At 46.8% G+C, this 25,775-nt stretch overlaps 2 protein-coding genes across 7 annotated transcripts in view; both read right to left on the bottom strand.

The window, feature by feature from the left end:
• The window catches only part of UNKL (unk like zinc finger), a 93,152-nt gene extending 79,135 nt beyond the window's left edge, over positions 1 to 14,017 (bottom strand). For 3 of the 6 annotated variants that reach the window (XM_059716639.1, XM_059716641.1, XM_059716643.1), the window contains exons 1-2: positions 12,718 to 12,821; positions 11,363 to 11,572 (exon numbers count right to left, since the gene is read on the bottom strand). In XM_059716639.1, coding sequence (XP_059572622.1) covers positions 11,363 to 11,572; positions 12,718 to 12,806 — 299 coding nt within the window. In that variant the 5' untranslated portion in view covers positions 12,807 to 12,821. Of the gene's footprint in view, positions 1 to 11,362; positions 11,573 to 12,717; positions 12,822 to 13,495 lie in introns of those variants that run through there. The other 3 variants (XM_059716640.1, XM_059716644.1, XM_059716642.1) reach the window with 3 other exon arrangements.
• A 95-nt stretch (positions 14,018 to 14,112) lies between these two features.
• GNPTG (N-acetylglucosamine-1-phosphate transferase subunit gamma) lies at positions 14,113 to 25,769 on the bottom strand. Its single transcript, XM_059716647.1, has 11 exons — positions 25,666 to 25,769; positions 25,535 to 25,592; positions 25,098 to 25,165; positions 23,681 to 23,735; positions 23,505 to 23,588; positions 20,930 to 21,023; positions 19,026 to 19,140; positions 17,613 to 17,695; positions 17,214 to 17,345; positions 15,547 to 15,628; positions 14,113 to 14,833 (listed from the first exon to the last, which is right to left on the bottom strand). Exons 1-11 carry the CDS (start codon positions 25,724 to 25,726, stop codon positions 14,709 to 14,711), a joined length of 957 nt encoding a protein of 318 aa, XP_059572630.1. The 5' UTR covers positions 25,727 to 25,769; the 3' UTR covers positions 14,113 to 14,708.
• Between the last annotated feature and the right edge of the window lie 6 nt (positions 25,770 to 25,775).

Here is a 25,775-nt window from a genome sequence, read left to right as displayed (position 1 = left end):
CTTAGAAAATTTTGCTCTTTTTTCTGCTAAATTAAAAAAAGCATTCATCATATGTTTAATCACAAGACATCCTTAATGGGGGTCGGACTCGATGATCTATCGAGGTCCCTTCTGACCCTAACATCTATGAATCTTAATGGAATAATTAGTACTATTATAAAAAGCTGCCACTGATTGGACTATAGCATTTTTATCTGCCATAATGATGCAGGCTCAGAGCAATTCTATTTTTAAAGGTGTAGAAAGCCACTTTATTTTATCTTTTTTTCCCCTTCCTTAAGAATGCTATGTTCATATCAAATCATAGAGTACCTATATACATCATGATACTTTTTTTCTAATGCTTCCCATACTTTCTAGGCATGGAACGCTTTGAACTATTTTGGAGGAAATCTAGGACAATTTTACTAAAATAAGACTGAAAGATTTCATAGATTTCATAGACATTAGGGCTGGAAGGGACCTCGGAAGATCATCGAGTCCAGCCCCCCGCCCAAAGGGCAGGACGTCAGCTGGGGTCATAACATCAATTATATGTCAATGATAAAAACTTCTTTGCAGCCAGGGCGTCCAGACTGTGGAATAAGCTGCCTTCAGAGGTAGTGCAATCACTTACCCTGGAAATCTTCAAGATAAGACTAGACAGTCAACTTGCTGGGGTCACCTGAGCCCCAGTTATCTTTCCTGCTTGGTGCAGGAGGCTGGACCCAATGATCTTCCAAGGTCCCTTCAAGCCTTACAATCTATGAATCTATGAGTCACTTTGAAGACATTAACCATTTATTCTTTTTCAAATCAGTTAGGTCCCCAAATCTGGCATTTAAAAGGAAGCAAGTGAATTTTCAGCAATCTTAAGACAGTTTTAATTCACTCAAATGCATGCGTGCTGTAGGTGCTCAGTACCTTGAAAGGCTTCATCCTTTCTGTTTTATAAAATCATAGAAAAGTAGGGCTGGAAAGGCACTCCGGAGGTCACATCTAGTCCAACCCCCTACTCAAGGCAGGGTCATCCCTATCCAAAACCATCCCATAAAAGTCCCTGTCTAACCTATTTCTAAAACTACACAGTCAATACCTGTTGCACAACTACAAGGCATATTGCCCAAAGACACCAAAAGCACCCTAACCTGCTACAGGCAAAGCAGGAGGACAACAGTTGTCAATGTGCCACTGCAAGGGTTGTTAAAATACACTTGAGAAATCCCAGGAAGAGTGCAATGGTCCCACCACTACAAAACAAGTTACTTGATAGTTGACGGCTGAATATGTCTGTAGTTCAGTGCTGCAGCTCCCTCAGTCAGCCTGAAATGAAAGGCATATCCCAAATCCAAGGACCAAACGTGCTGCCTCTGAAATAGCTGGTTCTGTGTTTTAGCAACTAGTACTTCAGAACCCAGCTATTCCTTGAGTGTGTCGTTATACTTCTCCAAGAGTCTCTCCTTTTCCTTCTGTCAAGAAGCTGGCACTGCTTTTCTTAACACAAAGAATCCAGGGAGAACATGTATGCAATCCTTCTGCCACTCACTTTAGTGTTCTGGCTGGGCTCTGAGGGGAATAATTTGTGTATGAACAGCACGGCTGTAATCTACCCCAGCCGGAATTGCTACATATAGGGAAGACCACTAGAATATTGATTGTATCATCATAGGATGCTTTTGCACAGGATGGTTCCACAGCAGAGCCCTTATTTAGTAAAAGCATCAGCAGCTGGGAACTAAACAAACTTTACTTGCTACTCCTGTGAGTAGCAGAGGCACAACTCCGAAAGGAGGCCAGAAGAAAATGAAAACTATCCATTCCAAATGGAAACACCTACATAATGTTGTATGAATAGGAAAGAGCATGGTAATGCACATGCTATGTACTGGAGACAGATACTACAGTTGTCAACAGCCTTGTCAGCTGGACCTTCAGCATGAAAAGCCAATGCCCCATCACTTCAGACACAAGAGCACTTTCACTGTTACTAACAGGTAACTTGCTCTTATCCACACTCGATACCACTCAATGCATTAAGAAAAGACATAAGATACAGTTACATAAACAAAGAGAGCATTACAAGCGCCACTGATTTGCCACTCCACATTTCAGGATAATAGGCCCTTAAAAATCTATTTCATTCAAATAGATACCAACGTGACAGAGTCTTAAACAAGGTTGCATTTTGAATTAAAATGACAGACACATCACCTGCTTGATGCAGTAGTTCTTGTGTGCTACATTTCTGGCAACACTAATAAAATATGTGCCTGTTTTACACTGCATTTTTAAAAAATCTCTTAATCAAACACCTGTCGGAACAAAAGCACGCCAATTCCAAGGCGTGGTAATCAAATCTATTTTGTATGTAATGCTTTTGGAATACTATAAAGGCTGAAAAAACATGATTACACTGAATGCTTACCTAATATCATAAAGAAATGTCAGCACTGTACTCAGTATCATTACACTGAATTGGAGGAAACAGATGGCATACTTTTAGTTGGAAAAAACACCATAACTTTATCATTTTGAGCATATACAAATTAGATTAGATATCCCCAAACTGTTATATATGAATACTGTGACACGCACACAAACAATCACAACTGCTTAGCAAACTAAGCATGTGAGGGACAGGGGTGTGTCATTTCTAAATTCTCATGCTGTAAAAACTCAGCATTGTAAGCAAGAATTCTGGTTTTGTTTAAAAAAAAAAGTCACAAATAAAAGTCTCTGATAAAATCCCCCAAATCCACGATCAAAATGAAATGCCACTATATATATAGGTATCAACTGAACACAAAGTTTTATTAATATAGTTACAATTTTAAAGCAATATGGAAGCCTACCAGTGTCTATCACTATAATAAAATAAATTCTAAATACCTACAGGGGTGTAGGTTGTAGCTAAATACCTATAGCTTGTTCTAAATACCTATGCATTTTGGTATTTGATTTGGGGTTTAGGGTTATCAGTGAAAATTAGAGCTCCCCCTGCCCCCTTAGCTCACAGAACACAGGTCCAGACCCCTTGCTCCCAAGCCACAGCCCCCCCAGCCCTGCTGGTGCGCGCCCCCCCCCCCCCCCCGCTGCCACCGCCAGAGGGGGCCCCCAGCTGCCAGGTCTACAGGGCCAGGGACCCAGATCTGCAGCCCTGAGCCCTGGATGCCACCTGTGGAAGGCAGTGGCAGCTGCAGCATAGTGGAGTAGGAAGCCCTGCTCCCCACTCCTCTGTGGGCAGCATGGCCGAAGCAGACCCCATGGGGGGGGGCGAGCTGCCTGCTGCAGGCTCAGGCAGGGCAGACCCATGCCCCCCAGATCTATGCATGGGGTGTGGGTGGGCTCCCCACTCCACTACACACACTCCCAGAGGGGCAGGGGGGACCCATTCCCTCCAGATCTGTGCACAGGGTGGGGGCGAGCTGTCCACTGCGGGCTCCCCACCCTGCAGCCCTCCGCAGTCTGGTGGGCAGGACTCGGTGCAGCAGGCCAGAGTGCAGTTGGGTGGGGAGGCACCTTGCTGCTGAGAGCTCTGCACTGCCCTGGTGAAGAGGCCCCTGCCCACTCCACAGTGCACAACCCCATACTGCCGAGTGTGCAGGGAGTGCTTTGCCAGGGCAATACACGGCTTGTTGGGACTAAGAGTTTCTCTACCCAGCCCCGCTCTGCCCTGCTGCACCAGGTCCCCACCCCCCCGCGGGCTGTGGAAAGCTAAGGGAACGGCAGCAGGACAGGGAGCCCAAGCCTGCAATGGGCAACCTGCTCTCCAGGGGGGAATGGATCTGGGGGTATGTGTCTCCCTGGTCCCTCAGGAGTAGACACAGCAGCAGAGAGCCGGCCCCACCCCGCAGATGAGCTGCCCATGGGCCTGTCCCACACCCCACTGGACCCTGTGGCCACTCATTGTGGTGCCTGGTCCCAAGCCTCGCACATCACCCCGCTGGGCAGCAGCCCCAGCCCTGCCCAACCCACCCCCTCCCTCCCTATGGGGGCCTCAATGCTCCCTCCCCCACCCCCAACCAGACTTACCTGCTCTCCAGGCTGTCTGGCACCCATGTGCATGTGTTTGTGCATGCACGCACAGGGTGCCCCCGCCTGACCGCCCTCCTCTTGCTCCCCACAGTCCCTTGCAGGCTGGAAGTCTGCCAGCCTGCAGAAAGCTCTTTACAGAAGTGGAAAATCGACATGTTTCTCTATTAAAATCAGCAATTCACATTTTTCTCCATTTTTGTGGGGAAACACAAATGATGTGCTTGGAGGGGGTTTGTGAGGGGGTGTGTCTGGGGGGGCAGGGCCTAGGGTATGTTGGGAGGTTGTGGGGGCCAGGTTAGGGTGTATGGCATTTGTGGGGTATGAGGGAGGGTGGAGGAGAGTGACGACCCCCCCCCCCCCCACACACAGCAGCTTGGGCACTGGTGCCCAGCAGCGCACGGCTCCAGCCAGCACTGCACATCACAGCAAGGAGCGCAGCCCCTGCTGGGTCATCTCTATCTCCAGCGCTCCCCGGGACCTATGCGGCAGGGAAGGCAGCTGGCATCAGTGTGTGGAGCTTCCCACCCGTGGCATGAGTGCAGGGGCTGCACATGTGCAGTGCTCCTTGCCACGATGTGAAGCGCTGGCTGAAGCCATGTGCTAGGCATGAGCACTCACACCTGCTGCTGCTGCCGCCGCTGCGCTGCCTGCCAGGGCTGTGTGTGTGTGTGGGGGGGGGTCCCCACAACCCCCCCCACGCCCACACACTGCCCACCCAAGCTCCGCACTGCCACCACGCCTCCTGGGCACCAGCTCCACACTACTGCCAGCCCCAGTCCCATGCTCCTGCCCAGCTGCAGCTCTGCCCTGCCCCCACCACTTCCCTACCTGCTGCCTGGAGTGAGCAGGATGCCAGGGAAGCCAAGCAGGTGTCTGGTGGCTGCAGCAGCAGGCCTGCCTGGAAGCTGCGTGCTGGCTAGGCTGGGCCCTTCCACCCACAAGGATGGGAGCGAGGCACAACAGGGTATGCTGGGGACGTGTGTATATGTGGGTGGAAGGGCTGGGAGGGGTACAATTCATTGCTGGGTGCTGTGGGCCAGATGGAAGTCCCTGGCAGGCCAGATCTGGCCCGTGAATTGTATTTTGCCCACCACTGACCTAAGAGGAAAACAGGGAACAGAGTAATAGTAACTCATCAGGTAAGCAATTAGCTTAACTGCACGTGCCCCTGGATGTGTGTGCAGGACAGGTGAGACAAAAGCACAAGCGCAACTGTAAATTTGCTAGTTAACATTTCCAGCAATAGTTAGTCCAGGAAAAGATATTACAAAATAAAACTTTACATATTCCCTGGATCATCACTGCTACAACACCACAATTCACTCAGCCCAAATAGAAACTGCATTTCAATACAACATAATTCAAGTTTTAGAAGGCAGAAATGTGTGAACAAATGAAATACAGAGCTGTAAAACGAAAGCTGTGGAGGACCAGAAGCTGGGGTTGGGGGAGGTGCCACTAAGCACTGGGACAGATTGGGGGGGGGGGGGGGGCGGTTGCAAAAATCTAACCAGCTCTGGGAACTCATAAAAGTTCCTCGCTGCTGCTACAGCAGAAGCACAGGGTCTGTGCACCCAGCCTGGTACCCCTCTCTCCCACCCCAGGTCACACTGCTGGGGAGGACTTAGTGCTGTGCAACTGCAACTGATCCAGCTGTTCACCTGTCTACTCCTAATCTGCAGTCAGGGAAACAAAACTACAGTACGTTTTCCTCATTTCACTCGAGGGCAAATTAGCAAGGTTTTGCTACCCTTTGTGAAGGATTTCCAAGGAGAAAAACCTCTATCCCATTTGCACTGGTATAACTGTACACCTGGCCACGCCCTAAGGCAGTCATAAGAAATCGCTGCAGAGTGCTGCGATCAGGGACAATGGCCTTCTGCATACATGTCGACAGAAACATGAACAATCCCCTAGATCTAACTCCTTCCTCTCAACCACTCCTCAGCAAATCCATCCTACCTCGCTTCCTTCAGCTTTTCGTGGGGGAAGGGGGGTGCTCTTACTGATTCCTCTCTCTTCTCCCACTCCATCTTTGATCCTTTCTCTTCTCCATCTCTATTACGATCTCACTGGAAAACTCAAATCCAACAACTATCTTGCCTGTTGACATTTCAGATCAATAATCTTTACTCCAGACCAGTCCCCTGGAATTCTGTCCTGTCCTTTTGGTGTCTGCTTGGGAATAAGTGGCCACTACCAGTTACTACGCAGTCTACATGATCTCCTTTCTTGATCACTGTGGGCCTTACCACCCTCCTTGCAAACTCAGGCTTGTAATCTGAGAACCATCTTCAACTCAAACCAAATTCTATCCCCTCATAGCAAGGATGCAGCCTTTTCTATCCAAAAAACACAGAAAAATACCATACTCTCTCATATACAAGACATGCCTTTTTACCAAAAAACAGCTGTTGGAAAATAGGAAACCACACATTATAAGAAAGGAAATATGGTGACAAAAGTTTCTGCTGCTTAAGTTTCTGCCAAGCGAAAGCAAACATAACTCTGCACAAGATCCACAGAAGCAGAACAAGGAGCAAGTTCCACTTCCTAGCTGCTGCTACTCACTTGCTATAAGATCCTTTTTATTTCATTCTGCCTTTCAAAAATGAGATGCATGTCTTATTTGAAGACATGTGTACACGAGAAAATATGGCGACTGCTCAGGTTCTCATATGTCTTCATTACTACAACACCCTTTTCTGTAGCCTTGATGCACGGCATCTTTCCCAGACAACGGCCCTTCAAAAGGCTGCCTCAAAATCCATCTTTTTTCTGGACCAACAATTCTCAACCAGGGTGTCATAGTACCCCAAGGTATCCAGAGAGCCTTTTAAGATGCTACACAATGTTAATACTGTGAGGTGGGCAAATGTGATTCACAAGATAAATCCAGAGATGCCATACAGGAGCCCACAATGTTAAAAACATCCTGACCTGTTGTGGGCCAAGTTCTTTGCAACAAAAGAACTGCTCTGCTGTTCTTCTGTAGTTAAAAAAATGAGTGAAAGCTAAGAGCTGGCATTTTTCAAGGCATGCCTTGAGCCAACCGAGAGGTGTGCCTCAGGTCTAAAAAGGTTAAGAACCACTGGACTAGGCCTCTGCAAAGTATAAGTGGAAAATGTGACCATGGTCCAAACAGTTTGATCCTACAACTTTAAGGGCCTTTAGAGTGTGATCTTGCATGGAATTTGTGCAGATAGACTGTAATATCTGTGGAATCCGTCTAGAAGCCAAAGATGCTTCCTGTGGGTACAAGGGTTAGGCCAGACATATCTAACCACAGTATTCAGTCCTGTGGGCCAAATGCTATCCCGACTTGGACATTCACATGGAAGCAGATCTGATCTGACACCAATTGACTAAATTGAAAAATGAGAATAAAACAAGAGGAAAGGAAGGACATGAGTTAAAGATATATTTTTGCTAAATTGCCTAAACCAACTAGTGACACATCTTAATTACTGATTTTTTTAAAGTATCTTTCCATGTATAAGCATTATTAAAAGTCACTTTAATTTTAAAGAGACATTGCATCTAACCAGAAAGAGACTATTTTCTTATCAATTGACAGATTATGAAATGGACAACCATGAGAACTTTTTAAAAATTAAGTAAAAAATAAATAAAAATGGTAAATACAAATCAAAATACAAAAAGTTGTAGGATTTTCAAAATTAAAAAAGGAAACATTTTGACCTTATTTATATGACCAGTTGCCCATTTCTCCCCAAAACCTTCACATTCTTTTACGTTGCCCTTTTGACTGTGGAACATCTCTCTACATAGTTACACAAACCATCACACTGCCTTTTAAAGCCCCCTTTTCTACCACAATAACCCCAAATAAATTGCCAACTGAAAATAATGAGGCAGGTGGACAAACAGGATTCATTGACATTGGCTGGGATTTTCAAGATGGAGCTTGGCAGTGAAATATACCCATGCAGATTAAGATCAATTACTATTTCTAATTATATTAAACTTTTATAACTCAAGATCTGCTAGTTATCAGGTATCTAGAATCATAGAAATTAATGGCTGGAAGGGACCTTGAAAGATCACAAAGTCCAACCTCCCTGCTCTGGGCAGGAATACTGCAGAGATCAAGTGATCCCAGCAAGATGTCTGTCCAGTTCCCTTTAAGACTTACAAGGTTGGGGACTGCACCACCTCCTTGGAAAGTCTATTCCAGAGTCTGGTCACCCTTACTGTAAAGAAGTTCTTCCTTACATCCAACCTGAAACCATCCTCTAACCGTTTATGGCCATTGCTCCTTGTCCTCCCCCTTGTGGCACCTGTGAGAAGATCGAGGCTACCTGCCCAGAGAAACTCCCCGGCCAGAGGGGCATGTCCAGCAGTAGCAGCATGACCATGCTCTGGAGGGAGCTTCCAATCCGCCCAGGCTCAGCCTTACCAGCTGGCCAGGCAAGCTGGATTGGTTCAGTCAAGTCTCTGGGAGCTATTTCTGGCCCTGTACGCTGGCAGGAAGGAGGAAGGTAAAGAGGAGGAGTCAGCAGAGAGGGAAATTGCACACCTGCCAGTCTGGACTGAAGTCCCTGGGAATGGGGCAGCAGACCCACTGGGTCTACAGAGCTCGGAAAAAGCATTTCCACATTCATTGACTGCAGCAGGCAGTTAATTGAGCCAGCAAGATGTCAATTATCAAAGGGAAAAAAACCGCCCACTGGCGGCTTCAGCAATCGGGAACTTGTGGACTGAATGAGAAGAGGAGGGATATCAGCCACTACGAACCCCGGCATCATGGGGAAATGTGGATAAACAGACGCGTCAGGTCTCCCCTCCCCACCGTTTTCCTTTGTTTTGCAAGAAGGGTTTTTTCCTTTTGCCCGTCCTTACGTTCTGACCGGCGGCAGTCAGCTCCAGGTCAGGGAGCCATCACCCCTCCCCAATTCAATCAATTCATCAAGTCATGGCAGGTGAGAACTGAGAGGAGCACCAACCTAACTGACTGACTGGAGTCTGTCCAGCGTAAGAACAGCAAGTGAATGTCAACGGGATGCAGAGGTCCGTGTCCATACACGGTGATATCCCGACGGCACCCTAGTGAGCAGTTTTTCTCCCAACTCCCAACAGTCACCCCTCGCATACTTATAGACAGCCACCAACTCCCCGCTCAGTCTTCTTCTCCTCAGGCTGAACAGTACCAGATCCTTTAGTCTCTCCACATAAGGATTGTCCTCCAGACCCTTTCAAGGTTTTCCATGCCTTTCCACAAAGTGCAGTGCCCATAGCTGGACACAGTACTGCAGCTGGGGTCTCACCAGCACCGAGCAGAAAGGAAGTATCACTTCCTTAGCCCTGCTCACAACGCATTGGCTAATGCATCCCAGTGTGCTATTAGCTCTCCTGACTACAGGGTCGCACTGGCCACTCATGTTCATCCTGTGATCAGCTATAACCCCCAAGGTCCCTTTCAGCCATCATGCTGGCCAGGACTCCTCCTAACCTAGATTCATGTCACTAATTACTTCTCCCCAGATGAAGCATTCTGCATTTATCCTTATGTAGTTATCTAACATAACCACAGTTTTCAATCAACAATACACTTGTTCAGACATGTAACTGGAGAAAGTCACTATACCAAACACTGGACCAGAAAACCAACTTTTAACAAAGAAATCATTAATGAATCCCACGGCAGACAGATTTAAATCATAGGTAATTTTCATCAAGTGAGGAGACTTGATTGAAGTAACTGATTCCAATTAACTTTTCCATTTTGCAGTTCAGGTTATATTCTTAAGAAAGGCTTTTTCTTATTAGTTGATTAACTCTTTAAATATATGGATTTACAACTGCCTTTAAAATATATTTAGCACATCTTGTCTGGAACGGGCTCCCAAGGGAGGTGGTGCTCTCCCCTACCCTGGGGGTCTTCAAGAGGAGGTTAGATGAGTATCTAGCTGGGGTCATCTAGACCCAGCACTCTTTCCTGCCTATGCAGGGGGTCGGACTCGATGATCTATTGAGGTCCCTTCCGACCCTAACATCTATGAATCTATGAATCTTTTCTGCTAGCTAAGGGTAATTATGTATTTTATTTATTGTATATTACTAGCATCCTGAGAAAATGGTGAACGATATGAAATACCTGCTTTTTTACTAGGCAATTGAGTTTCTGCTCATGATCGGTGTCAAAGATCTTACTAAAATTTAATCACACGCATCAGCATAAAAACATTATTTATAGTAAACTTAGCCTGATGTTTTAGATCGTCAATTTTTCTTATCAAAGCATGTTCCATATATATTACCAATGATTTACTGAAGACAGGAATTAACTGCAGTCAGTATGCTAAACTGACCATTGCAGGTCACTCTGAGAAAATTCTCAAATAGATTCAACAAGTCTAGCTTTTTTTACTTAAGTTTGTTAAAATACTTTATATAAATAAAACACTATACTTCTATGGGTTTATGCTGTGCCTGGCTCCTTGTGATCAGACCTGAGGAAGAATGCCTGGCATTCAAAAGCTTAACTTTATTCCAACTACATGGTTGGTCCAAGAAGAGACATTACCATAAGAAATCCTTGCCCCTCAAATAATTTCTGGAACGTCATGGCTACAACATCACTCTTACACTACCTTAAAAGATTATATGCACTTGGGGCATTGATATATTTGTATTACATTCAAATTTCATTTTAAAACAAGTTTATTAAACATATTATAATTCAAATAATAAAAAAACATTTAAATAAGGAATGCTTTAAATTTTTTATCACTACTTTTTCATCACTACTGATGAATAGATAAGGTATGCACATCCATATACAAATCTCCTAAAATGGGAAGAACCAAATCTGAAAAACAGAACGTTTTTATAACTATATATATGCTCTTCATAAATGTTTTATTTAAAAAATGGTGCATGTGTTTTTTTTGATAGTACGCAGCTTGTTATGCCCAACTACAACCAGAGAGGTAATGAAAATAATATTAACAAAAAGCAACTTCTTATATGTTGGACATTGTTTAAAAATAATAATGGCATAAAATCAGTGTTTCTGGCCCTACACCTATATTAGAATCCGTTCACATTGATTCCTCTGTCCATATGGAAACCCTACACACGTACAAAAGTATGCACTAGATGATTTAAGCAGCATGTGCTTTATTTTTTTTAAGAGCATATTCCCCCTTCACCTCCCAAGAAAAAAAGCTAGCAAGCCATTTATACTAGGGGAAAATAAGTGAAAGCTGATAAACTCCAATGAAGTTTAGAGAACAAAAAGCATTGGCGTCCCATAAGTAGAAATTAATCTCTAAAAAGTCAGTGATAATGTTGCAAAGGCCTATACAGCAAAAAAAGCACTTACTCATCTCCATCTGGACAGATGCCTGTGGTCTCATCATATTTTGTACAATAAACATCTGGACTGTAGTTAAAAGTCCCATCACGCCTTCGTATGGGTCTACGACGACGCTGATTTAGGAAATGCCAATGAAAACAGGTAAATGGTCTGTGCTGGGTACACTTGTGCTGCAAAAATAGGGGGCACTGCTCTGTCCTAAATTCCTTTAGATACCTAAAAAAATTAAACTGTGTTACAAGTTTATCTTATTGGAGGCACACGTAAGAGTTTTAAAAGGGCACTTGATAATTCAATATGTGCAGCCCATAAAGGACTGTACAGATGCATCCTATGCAAAGTAATATATTCTATGCATAGAATATCATTTAACTGCCAATTAGGTGACTTAACTTTTAACTAGTTATTCCTACTGAAGCTCACAATGCAACTCTAGACTGCACAGATGGGCGAAGTTGTGTGTTGTCCGACATGCTGGGTCAAAAGTCACAGGTTCGTAAGAATACCTTCCCTAATCATACAGCTGTTTTGAGAATTGCAAAACAAGTCGTGTGAATCAGAATTTAGGCTCCCTCTGTACGCCTACTAGAGCTGCTTTAGCAAATAACTGCATTAGGTTTTGAATTAGAAATGCCCCTTAAAACACAGTATCCCAACAACACGAACACACATTGCACACACCTCTCCTGGGCACAGGCGGTGGGGCAGGGAGACGGCAGCTCCCTTCCCGCCCGCTCGCTGGCACAACGTGCCGGTGTGGGGGCCGGGAGGAGGCAACGGGCAGGTGCTGGGAAGGGACAAGGTGCGATTCCCAGGCTGCCGGAGCTTGGAGAGCTACCGAGATGTGCGCTCACACCTCCTCTGCAAAACGCAGGAAGCTCCTGGGGATGTAGGGTAGTGATCAGCCAGGCTGCGCCTGGGGGACGGGTAGCGGCGCAGAGGCGAGCAGGGCCGAGGGCTCCGGTGTCTGCGCTGCTCCGGGCTGGTCGCGATGGCGAAGGGGCTGGGGAAGGGGGGCAGCGCGCTCCGCACCGCGGGCCCGCTGTCCCGAGACGCGCAGGGAAGGGCCGCGGGCGGGCGCAGGGGCTGCAGCGGGCCCGGACCCCCTCGGGCTCGGGCTCGTTCGCAGCCGCGCCTCGGCGGGGCCCGGGCCGGGGCCGCCTCAAGAGCACGGGGGCGGCGCCGCGGCAGGCCCGCGGCCGCTGCTGTCGGGCCGTGCTGGAGGCCGCGGGAACGGGCCGGGCCGGGAGCGCGAGGCCGCGCGGGAGCAGGCCCGAGGCAAGGCCCTGCCCGGCCGCCCCCCGCCAGGCCGCCGCGCGGCTCCTCGCCCCGCCCGGCCGGCCGGCCGGCCGGGTACCTACGTGTAGTGTGTGGGCTGCTCGGTCTGCGCGGGCCCCCCGCCGCCGCCGCCGCCCCCGCCCCGCGGAGCCGCCTTCGAAACCGACGGCATCTTCCCCGCGGCCGCCACTGCGCAGGCGCCACCTCCCCCCCCCACCAGTGCCGGCGCGCGCAGGGTTAACGCGGCCGGGGGAGGGGCGGAGACGGCCCCGCCCCCAGAAGCCCGCCCCTCTCCCCCGACACCACAGGACGCCGCAGCGCTCGGGTTACAGCGCGTTTATTGAGGACGAAGCCGCGCCACCCCACGCGCCAGGCGGCCCCTGCTCGTCCTGTGCCGGCCGCGCCTGCTCCATCACCCGGGCTGCCGGGCGCTGGGCCCGGGCCCCGCCGCCGTCGCCTCAGCGCTTGGCTGGGCGCCCTCGGAGCCGTCCGGGGCCTCTCCCGGGCCCGGCGCCGCCGCCTCCTCCTCGTCCTCCCGTAGCGCGGCCCACAGCAGCAGCGCGCTGATGCCGAGCCCGAGCGGTAGCGCCTGCCAGGAGGACTGCTGCCGCCCGTGGCCCATGGACTGCGCCACGCTCCAGGCGCGGGGGCTGGCGCGGCTGCTCCGGAACGGGATGGGCGCGTCGGCCTCGGCCTCAGGGTGGGGCTCGGCCTCCGGCCGCTGGCTCCGGCGTCGCGCGGGGCAGGACAGGAGGGGCGGCGGGCAGCGCCTGCGGGGACAGGACGGACGGACGGCAGGTTCGGCCCGGCCCGGCCCCCCCCACGGCCCGGTTTAGCCCGGCCCGGCCCGGCCGCCCTTACCGCCAGCCCCGCACCAGGCGACTCGCCATCCGCTCCGCACGTGCGCCCTCGCCCTGACCCCGCCCTCTCCCCCGGAAGCGGAAGCCGCGGCGGGCGCGAGGCGCAGGGACGAGACCCGTGGCCCCGCCCCGTCACGTGCGGCCCGGGGCGCTCGCGGCTCCGCCCCCCGTCCCGCGGTCCTAGCGCCAGGCCTGCTCCCGCACGGGCGGCCGGGCAGAGCCGCAGTGGCGGGAGGGGCAGCGAGGGCAGCGGCAGGAACCGAAGCAAACCAAGGCGCTGGCATCCGTAGCGCGCAGCACCCGCTCCCCAGCGCGGACTCCTGCAGGCGTCAGCCACACCTGTATTAGAAAAGCTGGTGCCGGAGTTCTTTGTCTTGGACACAGAATTATGCCACTCGTTCAACAGGTCTGGTTCTTCCGCAGCTGTTTGGGTTGGTTTTGTTTTTACATGGTTGTAGCACCTTTCGCTCCTAGGACTCCCCACGGCAGCACCTAGGACACGCAGCCGCCCGGCGGGACCGGGGTGGAGGAGACACCTGCCCCTGTCCCGACCCCAGGAAAACAGCTTATTCTTGTTCGCAATACTGCAGGACTTCACGTCCGTGTAAAGATTTCACCTCAAGTTTTAAAGTAATTCTATTTTTAAAATATATGATTTATCTGGAACTCGAGCATACAGATTTTACTTTCTGGCATGTAAATGTTCCACCTTGCCCCATTCTTCTCATTTTGTCACTTCTCCCAGATTAGGTGGTACAAACAATCTCTTCTTTCCCACAAAATACCAACAAGCTACACATACTTTACAACTGATTTCTAATTTGTCCAGGATGGGAACTAAAACTCTTCACCCCTACATTAGACAAATACATATTCTACCTACCACCTTCTTATTCCAGTTTGTGCAGTAGGTGATTAAAGCTGAGAGCCCAACACTGAAATTGCAGAATTAGTCTTCCAGGCCAATGCATGAGGCTACTTTCAGCAAACAATGTTTTACAACTTGTGCAATCTTCAAAACTGGACTGTGACCGCTGACAGCGATAAGTAACACCAGAGCTTAACCTGCTGCTTTTCTTCCCCTTGCTTTAGTGCAGGAATACGGAGTTAGAAATACTCACAGACAGCTGGTAAACCCTTTCAGTGCCATGATATACATTCAATTTGCTCCATTCGCTATACAAATATGTGATTCATCTCCCAGACAAATTTCTTCAGAGGGTGTCATTCCAGATTCCCGTGTCTCCACGCAAGTGTTCGTTGTCCTTTGAGCCATTAAGAATAGTTGGCTTTGCAGTCAACAATTTAGACACGCTGTGTTCAGCACTTGTGTTCTCAGCTGCAATAATTAATATTGAAATGCCTGTCACTCCATAACATAAGTTGAATTCATAGGGTTTGTTTACAGCAAATCAGAGGATACTGCTTTTTATGCAATAAGACATCCAGCACAAAGATCTGAATTTTAGTCCTGACTGCAATGCAAATTCCACTCCATAGACGTTTAACAAATAAGCCAGCCACAAGCGGGTATCTCCACGCCAGGGGGCAGCATAGGTTGGTTTGGTAAAAAACCAAGGAAAAAGCAACCTAGCAATGGTCAGGAGGAAACTGGAAGGATTAAAAAGAATGGTTAAAGAGAACACAAACTCACAGGAAGGGCAGGCCCTAAGGCTGGTGTGGCTTAGGGGAAAACAGGTATCAAAGAGGAGCCTTCTAGCTTTAAATGCTTTGGACATTGATTCTTTCTACCGTTCATAATCACTAAAGACTGACCCCCCGTAATAAATACTACAACGGAACAGGTCACAGGCACAGTCCCACTGTAAATGGTGCTATTATAAGCCAGCTGAAGAATTTTAAAAAGAAGTTTCTCCAGTCAGAGCTCTGCTTGGTCAAAATAAGATGAAGTACAGGGAGAGCTTGTCCATGGAATTTGACCCCTCAGAGGAAAAAGTTTGCTTATTGATACTTTAGTGTGAAACAGTGAGTATTCACATTCTGAATGTGAAGTTAAGAATAAAAAGTTGAACCACACACACAAATCCTTACCTGAGTTTCTGTCATATACAATGCCATGTTGAGTTAATAAATGTTTAAGCTTTTTTATTTCTTTGGAAAGTTGTTCATACTCCTAGAATGAAAACATATTTTTAAAAAGGTGCAATGTTTCTTCTCCCACCCCCATATACATACACAAGCTCCTTCTTCATTAGCTTTAGATATAAAGAATTCAAATATACTGATTAAAGAACCCTGGGGGGGGGAGGGGAAAGCAGGGTTCTTAGTGTAAAAGTCTCAAAAGTGAACTGTTTACCTTATGAACAAAGGTATGTCTAAAAGATATACAGAGCATAAGTTTCTGCTACTACTTTCCTAAAGCATCTCATTCCAGCTGCCCCAAGTCTTAAGAATAAAAATCAGCCTCCAGTTCAAGTAGTTATGATTTACTTCTACCACAACTTACTGAGTCGTAGCCAAGAATTACTGGATAAAATTGTATGCATATGCTATGCAGGAGGTCAGCATATAGGATCATAGGAAGGTAGGGCTGGAAGGAACCTCACAAGATCATCTAGTGCAGCCCTGTGCTCTCGGCAGGATCGTCCCTGACTAAACCAGCACAGCCAAGAGTCTGTCTAACCTATTTCTGAAAATTTCCAGGGCTGGGGATTCAACCTCATTCATACCTTCTTGCTTTGTAATACCTTCCCAAGCCACCTTAGTGATGTTCAGCACACTGCAGAGAGGGCATAACCAAAACAATGACCTTTTAAGCTTAACACATCCCTCAATTTATATTTTTGCAGATTGATCTTTAGTCTTACTCCTGGCCTTTCACTTGCATGAACATACTTGGTAAGTTCTGCTACAAGAAGCTTGAGAGCATGTGTATGCAGAGAAAATTTAGGATACCTGGCATAAATCATCAAAACGTTTATGTTTCACCATAACAAAACTTGATAATCATACCATATTTACCTTAATCCAAGGCTCTGATTTTAAGATGACTCCCTTCCCCAATAATTAGATTTTACACAATAAACAACAACAAATTTATAATTTTCATAACAAGCACCCATGCACGCCCCCCCCCCCCCCCCCGGCCACACTGCAGATCTTCCCCATGCACTCCCTCCCCACTGTGCAGCCTCCCCTGCCACATACACCACCCCCAGTCCAGGACAGGTGGCAGCTCAGCTTCAGCCCCAAAATGAGGTGCTTTTTTTCTCCCCACTGTGACTGGGGAATAAAACCATCTTGGTTTTGAGTAAATGCAGTATATGCTGCACAATAAGGAACCAATAACACATGGCTCTGGTACATCCTGTACTTTCACTACTACTTCTCTCTTGCTACTTCCACTGAGTCTGATCCTGCTCTAATAGAGTATATCTAAGGTTTTTATAATAACCTTAATATCCAAGCTACTGCCTAGACACCAGTCTTCTGACATCTTGGATGGATATGCACTTATGCCAGTCTGTTTCTAACTTTGCGGGCTAGGATAATCTTCTATTTTCTTCATTTTTAAACAGTCTTTCAGATTCTACTTTAGCTACCATGGACAGTTGAGGCAGCAGACTTCAGATGAATCCTAAGAACAGCTAGGGAGCTTTGCTGTGAGCCCAGTAGCTGAATTATGGAGTAGAAGGTTGGTGATTAATTGCACAGGCAAAACTAATTAAACAACCATTGAGAGTGTCACATTTGTATACCTTGTTGCACTTCTCCACTGTTTTGAAGTCCAGGTTTAATGTTTTTTTATTTTGTATCTCTATCTCCTTTTCTTCTGTTGCTCTTAGCAGTCCTGCTTCCTCCAAAATCTCTTTCAGCATTTTTTTGTATCCCTAGGAAAACAAATATATTAAATAAAGCCATTTGGTTCTGATCTCTGCTTTTAAATTGCATTGGCCATTCTATCTCCATGAGTTTTTCTTTTATAAGATTTTGTGATTACCAATGGACCCTAGCTAGTTACAGAGTACTATTACCATTTGTATGAGCTTGAAAATAAAAGCATACATCCTAAAAGCCGAATATCTAGAAACCAGTTCATTGCCCTGCTAATCTGAATGTAATAACCTGTTAACTAGAGTCAAAATGAATCAACAAACCTGCTCAGTTATTAATTCATCATAAAGAGACTGTTCTGCTTCATCCCACTTCATTCGTAGAGCTTCAGGCAGTGTTGGATAAACTGAAAGTGGAAGGCAAGGTTGTTATGAGTACGAACAAGTACAGTTTCTTTTACTGTTTATTAGAATGCTTCCCTAGTGCTGTACTCTGTAACTGCTTAAAGCTAAATACAGCCTACTTTCAGTAGCTGGGGCAAAAGCATCAATTCCATTTCAGTCAATAGGAATTGCCATTCACTTCAAACAGAACAGGAGCTGGCCTAGATGTCTGATGCTCCCAGCAGCAGCAGTGAAAGCCCCTACTTTCATCTCCAGGTGTCCAGAAGACTGCATCTTTCCTCCTGGGTTAGATCCTAACTACACCCTTCTCACTTGGGAGACTAAACAACTGGGCACACCCTTCACAGGGCTGACCACTAATGCCACCCAGAGAGTACAGGATAAAATAGCATTCTTTTGAGGTCAAACTGCCAATGATGGTGTATTGCACCAAAACTTCTACTCTATCCTATATGGCTCCAACTGATACTCAATTACATGAAGAATGATTATAAAGAGGATGGTAACTGACTCTTCTCTGTGACCACAAGGGACAGAACAAGAAGTAATGACCTCAAATTGCAACAAGGGAAATTTAGGCTGGACTTTCTAACTACCAGCATGGTTAAACATTGGAATTTATTACCTAGAAAGGCTGTGGAATCTCCACACGTGGAGAGTCTGAAACGCAGGTCAGACAGATACTTGTCTGGAATGGTTTAGACTGTAATAATCACCCTGCCTTGAGCAGAGGGTTAGATTATATGACCTCCTGCGGCCCCTTTGGCCCCATTTTTCTATGATTCTACACGAGTCCTAAGCAGATTGGGTATTAATTATCTCAGCAACCTCTTCTCATGGCGGAGCTTGACTTTTTTTTCCTTCAAGTCACCTTTCAACTAAGTCTCTTTGTGTTCCTATTTCCTACACTAAGAAATGCAAACACTGACTCTTCTAACTAGAGACTGGAAAGGAAGTGACAAAGCAGGAGACTTGGGCTACTAATAGCCTGAAAGTTTAAGCACAAGAATAAACTGTAAGACTATCCTGTTAACATCATAAGGAACACTTCTCAAAGATGCTACATGTAATAAACTATATTACATTTCATTCTCACCGATAAGAGTGCAACAAATTACTATCAGAAGCTAGTAATCTAAACTAAGATGTTTGGGTAAAATGTCATCTGGCCTCAGAGGCTTCCTCAGCCTGACAAAGGGTTTTTAAACCCAAAAGTTTGCTAAAAAAAATGTTTTTCCAACTATCTAAGTCAGTCTAATAAAAGATATCAGATTCACCCAAAGAACCTTGTCCATCTGGCCTCACAAACATGCAAGGACCTTTTTTTCCTACCTAAAAGAGAATGAGGATGGCAAACAAGAGGAGTCTCAAATGTCAAGGAGTAAACACAAGTACTTGGCTCAGACACATGAGCCAATTTATTGCTCTTTCCACAAACAAGAAGAACCTGAAAAGCAGAAAAAGAAACATAAGAGGCAATAGTTCCATTCTGAACAAGACCATATTTCGGCCAAAGTCTTTTTCTATGGTTACAGATGAATGCCACCAAGGTTTATAGTCAGGTGTCCAGCACTGCTGTTGTTTTATCAAGTGCAAAAGACAGACTTTTTTTTCTAATTTTTTTTTTTAAGCTTGTGACAGCCGTTTCCCCCAATCAGCAGACCCTGTATGGAAGAGCCCATACTTCTCCACCAAGGGAAACTAAATAAGATGCCTTTCAGAGCCTATCAACATTACTCAGCAGCTGCGTCTGTTACTGAGTGATGTACTGAGCACCAGACTATTACAATCTTTATTTTTTTCCAGAAAACACTTATTTGCTCTAAATTGTGGAAATTCAATCTGTTTTTTTAAATGTCATCTTTAATGTGATGATACGTGATACAAGGAAAAACTTCTTCACAGTTCATGTGACCAGACTCTGGAATAGACTCCCAGCAGGGTTGGTGCAGGCACCTACCCTGGAGATCTTAAAAAGAAGACTGGACACACACCTTGCTGGGCTTGTTTGACCCCAGCAGTTTTTCCTGCCCAGAGCAGGGGGTCTGGACACAATGATCTCACAAGGTCCCTTCCAGCCCTAAACTTCTGTGAATCTGTGAATGTTTCGTGGCTATTAAAAATCAAAAACCCAAGGAGGATTCTGCAATACTACGGAGCAAAGTAGCCCCTCTATGCGACCTGGAAGTAAGATACCCTGGTTGTGTTACCAATTTTAAAATCAGATGATCTTCTGTGATCTGTGCCACATCTTTTCACCCTTTCCCCACTTCCCCATTAACCATTATTCCTGTTTTCAATCTACTGATCGGCCACCCACCACAAAAATAAATAACTGCAGTACCTTCTAGTGGACGTCAGGACAGGGATGCAGAACTCTTATTACTGAGGACTCCTTGCAAGGTGCAATTTCTGGTGAAGGGGTGCCACAAGTGGGATCTACCTTGCAAGCAAGAAACTGGACCACGTGTGCAGGGGTATAGGCAGGAGGGAAGGGACACCTAGGGCAGGATTTCTGCATACTGCAGAACCATTCACATCTTGCAGACACCTTCCCATCCATGCAGTCATGTAACTTCCCAAACCAGCCACAGAAACTGCTCCGTGTTAAGGTAACTTTTTAACAGCCTAACAGTGTGTGCTGACTACTGGTTTCTTCCGCTCTTCATTTCTGCCCCCCCAAATCCGTTCTTTTCCTTTTACCTCACTGTTTCTCTACAAATGCTTACTGCCATCTTGTCTTCTGCTCTTTCTGGGTAAAAGCCTGACAATTTCCTTATTCTCTCAGCATGCTTTTTAACCATCTAGTCATCACCTTGTGACTGGAAGTTCCAGACCAATTCATATCCCATTTTCTCTTCTGATATACAGCAGGGACCCATAACACAAGTTATGGGATGCAGCTAGTGGTGATGGTAATTCCAGAACATCCTATTCTGCCATGGACAACACAGCTTTAGTTTCCAGAATGAAGCAACTGCAAACAGACTGTTTAGTTTTTTCTTCTGATATCTCCTAATCTTCACTGTCCTCGTCTTTTGTGTTTTCTGTATTGCGAATTAAACTCTGGACAGTTCAGGGCAAGAACATCTCTGTCCAAATCGCCATCTTGATTTTCAGTGCTGTGCTATACTACTGACGTTAATAAATTAAATTGGAACAAACCTGCCATATGTGTCTGCCAGATGGCATGTTTATAACTGAACAATCTGTACCTGAATGATTCAGTACTATACCTTTGTCTGTCGGCTCTTGGTCTCACAGGAATCACCTTCCCTCATCCACATGCCAACAAATGTATTGTTGTCAATTTCCCATTCGTGCCAGATTCTGAAAAAAAGTAGCATAGCTCAAGAGTTTTATCTTACTGGGGAGGAAATGTTTGTTTTAAAAAAGCCTTGTCCACCTTCTTCTTCTGGTTTGGTTGGCTGTAATGGATACCCACCACGGCATCATCCTTGCTGTTTTCCCATTTTACTTTAACCCAAAGACTTTAAATGGTTCTGTCTTCATTCTGTATCTCAGTACAGGTGCATGCATCTTTAAAAGAAAAGGTGATACTGCCAATTTTTACTTTTGCCTGTCTTTCCTAAACCAGTTATACCCTTCCATAACGATCTTCCACTCATGCAAACTAGCCTAAGTCTCAATATTCCCTATTATACCTCAATTGCATGTGTGCTCTTCCTGCTTTTTCTTCACACTACCTGAATTAGTATAGAAGCATCTTAGTGGTGGATTGCCCTGCTAGTTATGCATATTGCATCTTTTTCCTTGGCCTTTATCCAGTGTACCTTGCTCTTTACTTTACTTTGTTGCAGTTACGTGCTGGCTTCTTATTCACACAACGTCTTACTCTTTTGCCATGTTCCCTTTAGTAAGGTAAGAAATGGAACTTATGAGCTCTCTCCTCCTGCTGTTTTACACTTTTGGGGAGCTACACAAATATTACCATGTTTACTTGATTCCAAAATGAGATTTTTCCTACCCCTGTATAGCATGTGGGGAGGGGACAGGACCCTTGTCTTCGAATCTAGTACAAGGTGGCAGGGGAACAGGCAGCTGCTGAAGCCCTGACCCATCCCCCACCTATAGGGCTAGAGCTGCAGCTGCTGCCTGTCCCCCCACCGCCTCTCTCTTCCCATCTAGGTTTAATATACGTAACCCAAATCTGTTGAACTTTAGGACATGTTTAAAGGCCTATCAGTTTCCTCAAGCTTTCCTTGAGGTCTAATATGAATGTTCAGTAGGAAAGAAGGTCTTCATATGGATATGGAGAACACATGTGCACGTGTGTGTGAGGATGCGCACACACATGTTTTAAGAAAACATATATGCACTAGGGGTATGCAAAGCAGGCCCTATTTGATTCGGACCGAATCAGGGACAGTGATTTGATTCGTTGACTCGGATCACTGTCCCCGATTCAATTCAGCCGAATCCAAATCTGAAGATTTAATACTGATTCAAGAATCAGCGATTCAAACATTGACACAGCTTTAAATGTTTTTTCTACATACCTTGAGGTACTCGTGCAGCTTGTGAACGCTGCAATGCTGGGGCGTATGGAGCATCCCACAGGAGTGCGGGGGGCCCTGCACGTGCTCAGTGGCAAACCCAGAAGCGGACCGGAAGTACTTGCAATACACTTACAGGTCTGGCGGGGAGCATGCAAGGGGCCCCCCTGCCCCGGGATGGGCTGTGGGGAGACCCCAGGTGCTCCCCACAGACCCAGGAGGCACCAGTCGCAGAGCCACAGGGGGGCACACGCTCCCCCGTGGACCTGGAAGTGCTTTTGGTCCACTTCCGGATCTGCTGCCAGGCATACTGGGAGTCCCCGTGCTTCTGTGGGACACTTCATGCGCTCCAGCATCGCACCATTCACGACAAGCCTGCTACCTAGAGGTACATAGAAAAAATATTTAAAGCTGCGTCTATGTCCGAATCACCGAATCTCTCCGAATCAATTCGGAAGGTTCCAATTTGATTTGGGAAGATTAAATGGTCCTCTGATTCGATTCGGATTCAGATTCAATCTCTGCTATGTCGAATTAGGGACCGAAGCTTCGCACAGCCCTAATATGCACCTAGAGTGGCCACTGAATAAATCTCTTACTTAAATGTAATGCTCGCAATGTGCAGCTGTATTAGTGATGACTTAAGCTATCTTTAAACAAAGTACTGAAACATGATTCCAGTGGGATCATTCCTATCCTTTACGGTATCATGTGATGCATTACTACACATGACCCAGAAATGGGAAGAAAATCTTTAAGAGATTGACCTTCATAGAACTCTCTCATGTTTCACCCTCGATATATATATTAACATCATACAGGAACTTCCAAATTCTGGAAAACACAAGTTTTTTGAATTTCAAAGTAATAATTATACAACCGGTACTTCGGTCATTAGCTGTAAAGAAGTGACAAGAGCAGCAACTAAACAAAGCCTTTGATTTAAGGTATTTGACTTGCATATTTCACATGGGTTTTTTTAATTTAGTTTCAATAGAAAAAAACCACGCATTTAACCAAGTAAAGAGCTCATTTACTAAATCCACTAATCTAGTGATTCAGCTACTAGAAAAAGTTTAAGATCTATTGTGAAGTACTTGGACATAAACCATGCCCTCCTTTACATCCTAACCACCTCAGATTAGGACCAAAGTTTGGATTCACTGCCAAACTTCAGCTACATTTCCCAGATAACAGATCTCTAGCTAATTTGAGAAATGCTGCCCTGTTTAAGAGTTCTGTAAAGAAAACAAAACATGAACTAAGACAAATAGGAAGCTCTGGATCTTCTCACCCTAAAATCCCACTGTAGGCATTCCACCGAAAGGTCTGTTCATGCTGAGTAACATTATGGAAAGGACAAAATTCGTATTTATACCTAAAAGAACAAAATGTTTCAGAGATAAATATTATGGCTTATTTCATCCCCAGACCTTAAAATATAATCAGGAACAGAAATCAGTTACTCACATGGATTCTACAAAACTGAAACACTTGCCAGCAAGTCTGAAGAGATGTACAGGACCTGAAAATACAATAAGGTAACTTACAGGAAAGATGAGGACTTTGTTAAATGCAAAGATATTTGCCATGGCCACAGATTTCAATGGGCATGTTGTGAATATAACATTCTGCTGAGCAGTATGGAAATCAGCACCCAATAAATCTAACTAAAATACTCATTATGCCCCATTACTGTAGAGTACTTGAGTGCCTCGTTCTGGCCCAAAGACCACTTGGGGGTTGTTTGTACCCCAACGTGACAATTTAGGAATATAAACTCAGATTAGGTTCTTCAGACCGTGAATCCCAGTGTCTCAGGTACCCATGTCCATGATTTCAAGCAAATACTGTGTAAAGACCTTAGTTCCCTTGGCTCAGGTTCCTAAACCCCACTCCTGGAGCCAGATGTCACCCCGCCAAAGGACAGCTGCAGATCTGAGCAGAGGTGTCTAACTTGCGGAAATGGCTCAACACTGTGACTCCCAGGTGGAAGGAAGCACCTGCTGACAGCTAGTGTTAGAGAAGCCAGGTTTAAGATGCATCCCTGCTTGTGGCATTCCCTGCTGGCTGGCTTGTGTGGATTTCTTCTCCGCGGGCTGGTTGCTGTGAGGCTCGTTCTGGGATGCCAGATCCTTTCTGTGCGCTGTGTACGGAACCTGCGCACCCAACTCCGCTACAGCGGCAACGCACCCAGCGCTGGGCGCGCAGGCTCCGTACACAGCGCACAGAAAGGATGTGGCATCCCAGAACGAGCCTCACAGCAACCAGCCCGCGGAGAAGAAATCCACACAAGCCAGCCCCCTTTTGTGAGTGTAGCCCACAGGGATTTGCTCAAGGCCACAGAGGAAAGTATTCTAAACACTGAGCATTACACATTTTGAAGTGGTGGCATGACCTGTCGTACCAAAATTATTCATAAAAAATAGGTGGAAAAATATTTTTTCATAAGGTTCAGATACATTTTCATGACAAACAAGGAGTGTGACTAACCTAGTGGATTTGTGGGCAGGAATGCGGGCCATAGTGCATCACCTTGTTAGAGTACTGGGACAGCAATAATTCAAGAAGATCAAAGCGACTGTGATATGAGCCAGATGAGAAGTTCTCTCTCAATCAAGCTAAGAGCTCAAATGAAATTGCAAAAGCTTTGTGGTTGGTCTTTTTTAAACCATATACAGAGCCCAATTAAGAGTCATCACATACCCATAATAGAACGGAATATCAAAGACATGAAATTAACGGGGTTTTCTTACACGTTCAACATACCTCGTCAGCCTTGCCAGGCTTTCCTTCCCTAACGACAAGGGCAACCTAAAGTTACTTGCATCCCGCACAGACCCAAAGCAGATTATGTACACAGAAAAGAAGGGGTGCCTGCACACACCTGACATCGGGGAGGGGGCCACCTTTGGCTGGAGCCTGCTTGTCTGAGGTAGGAATGGATTGTTCAATCTTTGGGGGGAAAAGAAAAAACCGTTTATTTCCAGCGAGATTCATTTCCGAAGCGTTTGTACGCCCTGTGCGGCGCCCATCGCCTTAGGAGCCGAGGGGCTGAAATGAGCAGGCACTGACCGGCCGGAGCCAGATCATCACAGGGATGTGCCCGGGGTCGGGGCCCGGCAGCCAGCCCGGCGGATTCCGCAGAGCCCGGCCGACAAGGGCTGCGCCGCGGCCTCCCGGCCTCGCTTCCCGGCACGGGCCCTCCTGCCGCCGCGCCCCAGCCAAGGGGCGCCCGCGAGCGGAGCGGAGCGGAGCGGAGCGGCTGGGGCACGGGCGGCCCCGCCGCCGCCGGAGCCCGTCCTCTCGGCCCGGGACACGCACCCGAAGGCGTTCGGCTCCTCCACGACCTTCATCTTCCCGGCGGCGGCGAGCGGCGACCCTGCAACACACGGGCCGGTCAGTGACGGGCCGGTGACGGGGGGCCGGCGGCCGGGGCGGGGGACCGCACTCACCAGGCCCCGCGCGCAACAGCCCCAGTATCGCCGCCGCCCGCAGCAGCCCCGGAACCGCCATCGCCGCCGGGAGCGGGAGCGGGAGCGGGAGCGGAACCGGAACCGGAAGC

The sequence above is a fragment of the Alligator mississippiensis genome, chromosome 13 (genome assembly GCF_030867095.1).
Source record: "Alligator mississippiensis isolate rAllMis1 chromosome 13, rAllMis1, whole genome shotgun sequence".
Classification (NCBI taxonomy): Eukaryota; Metazoa; Chordata; order Crocodylia; family Alligatoridae; genus Alligator; species Alligator mississippiensis.
Note: the sequence above shows the minus strand (reverse complement) of the source record. Positions and strands in the feature narration are given on the sequence as shown.

Coding starts and splice junctions, on each gene's coding strand:
- GNPTG (XM_059716647.1), bottom strand. CDS start 25,726: ATGGCGGTTCCGGGGCTGCTGCGGGCGGCGGCGATACTGGGGCTGTTG. Junction 25,166..25,534: donor GAGGAGCCGAACGCCTTCGG/GTGCGTGTCCCG, acceptor TTCCCCCCAAAG/ATTGAACAATCCATTCCTAC. Junction 15,629..17,213: donor CAGTGGAGAAGTGCAACAAG/GTATACAAATGT, acceptor TTTTCATTCTAG/GAGTATGAACAACTTTCCAA.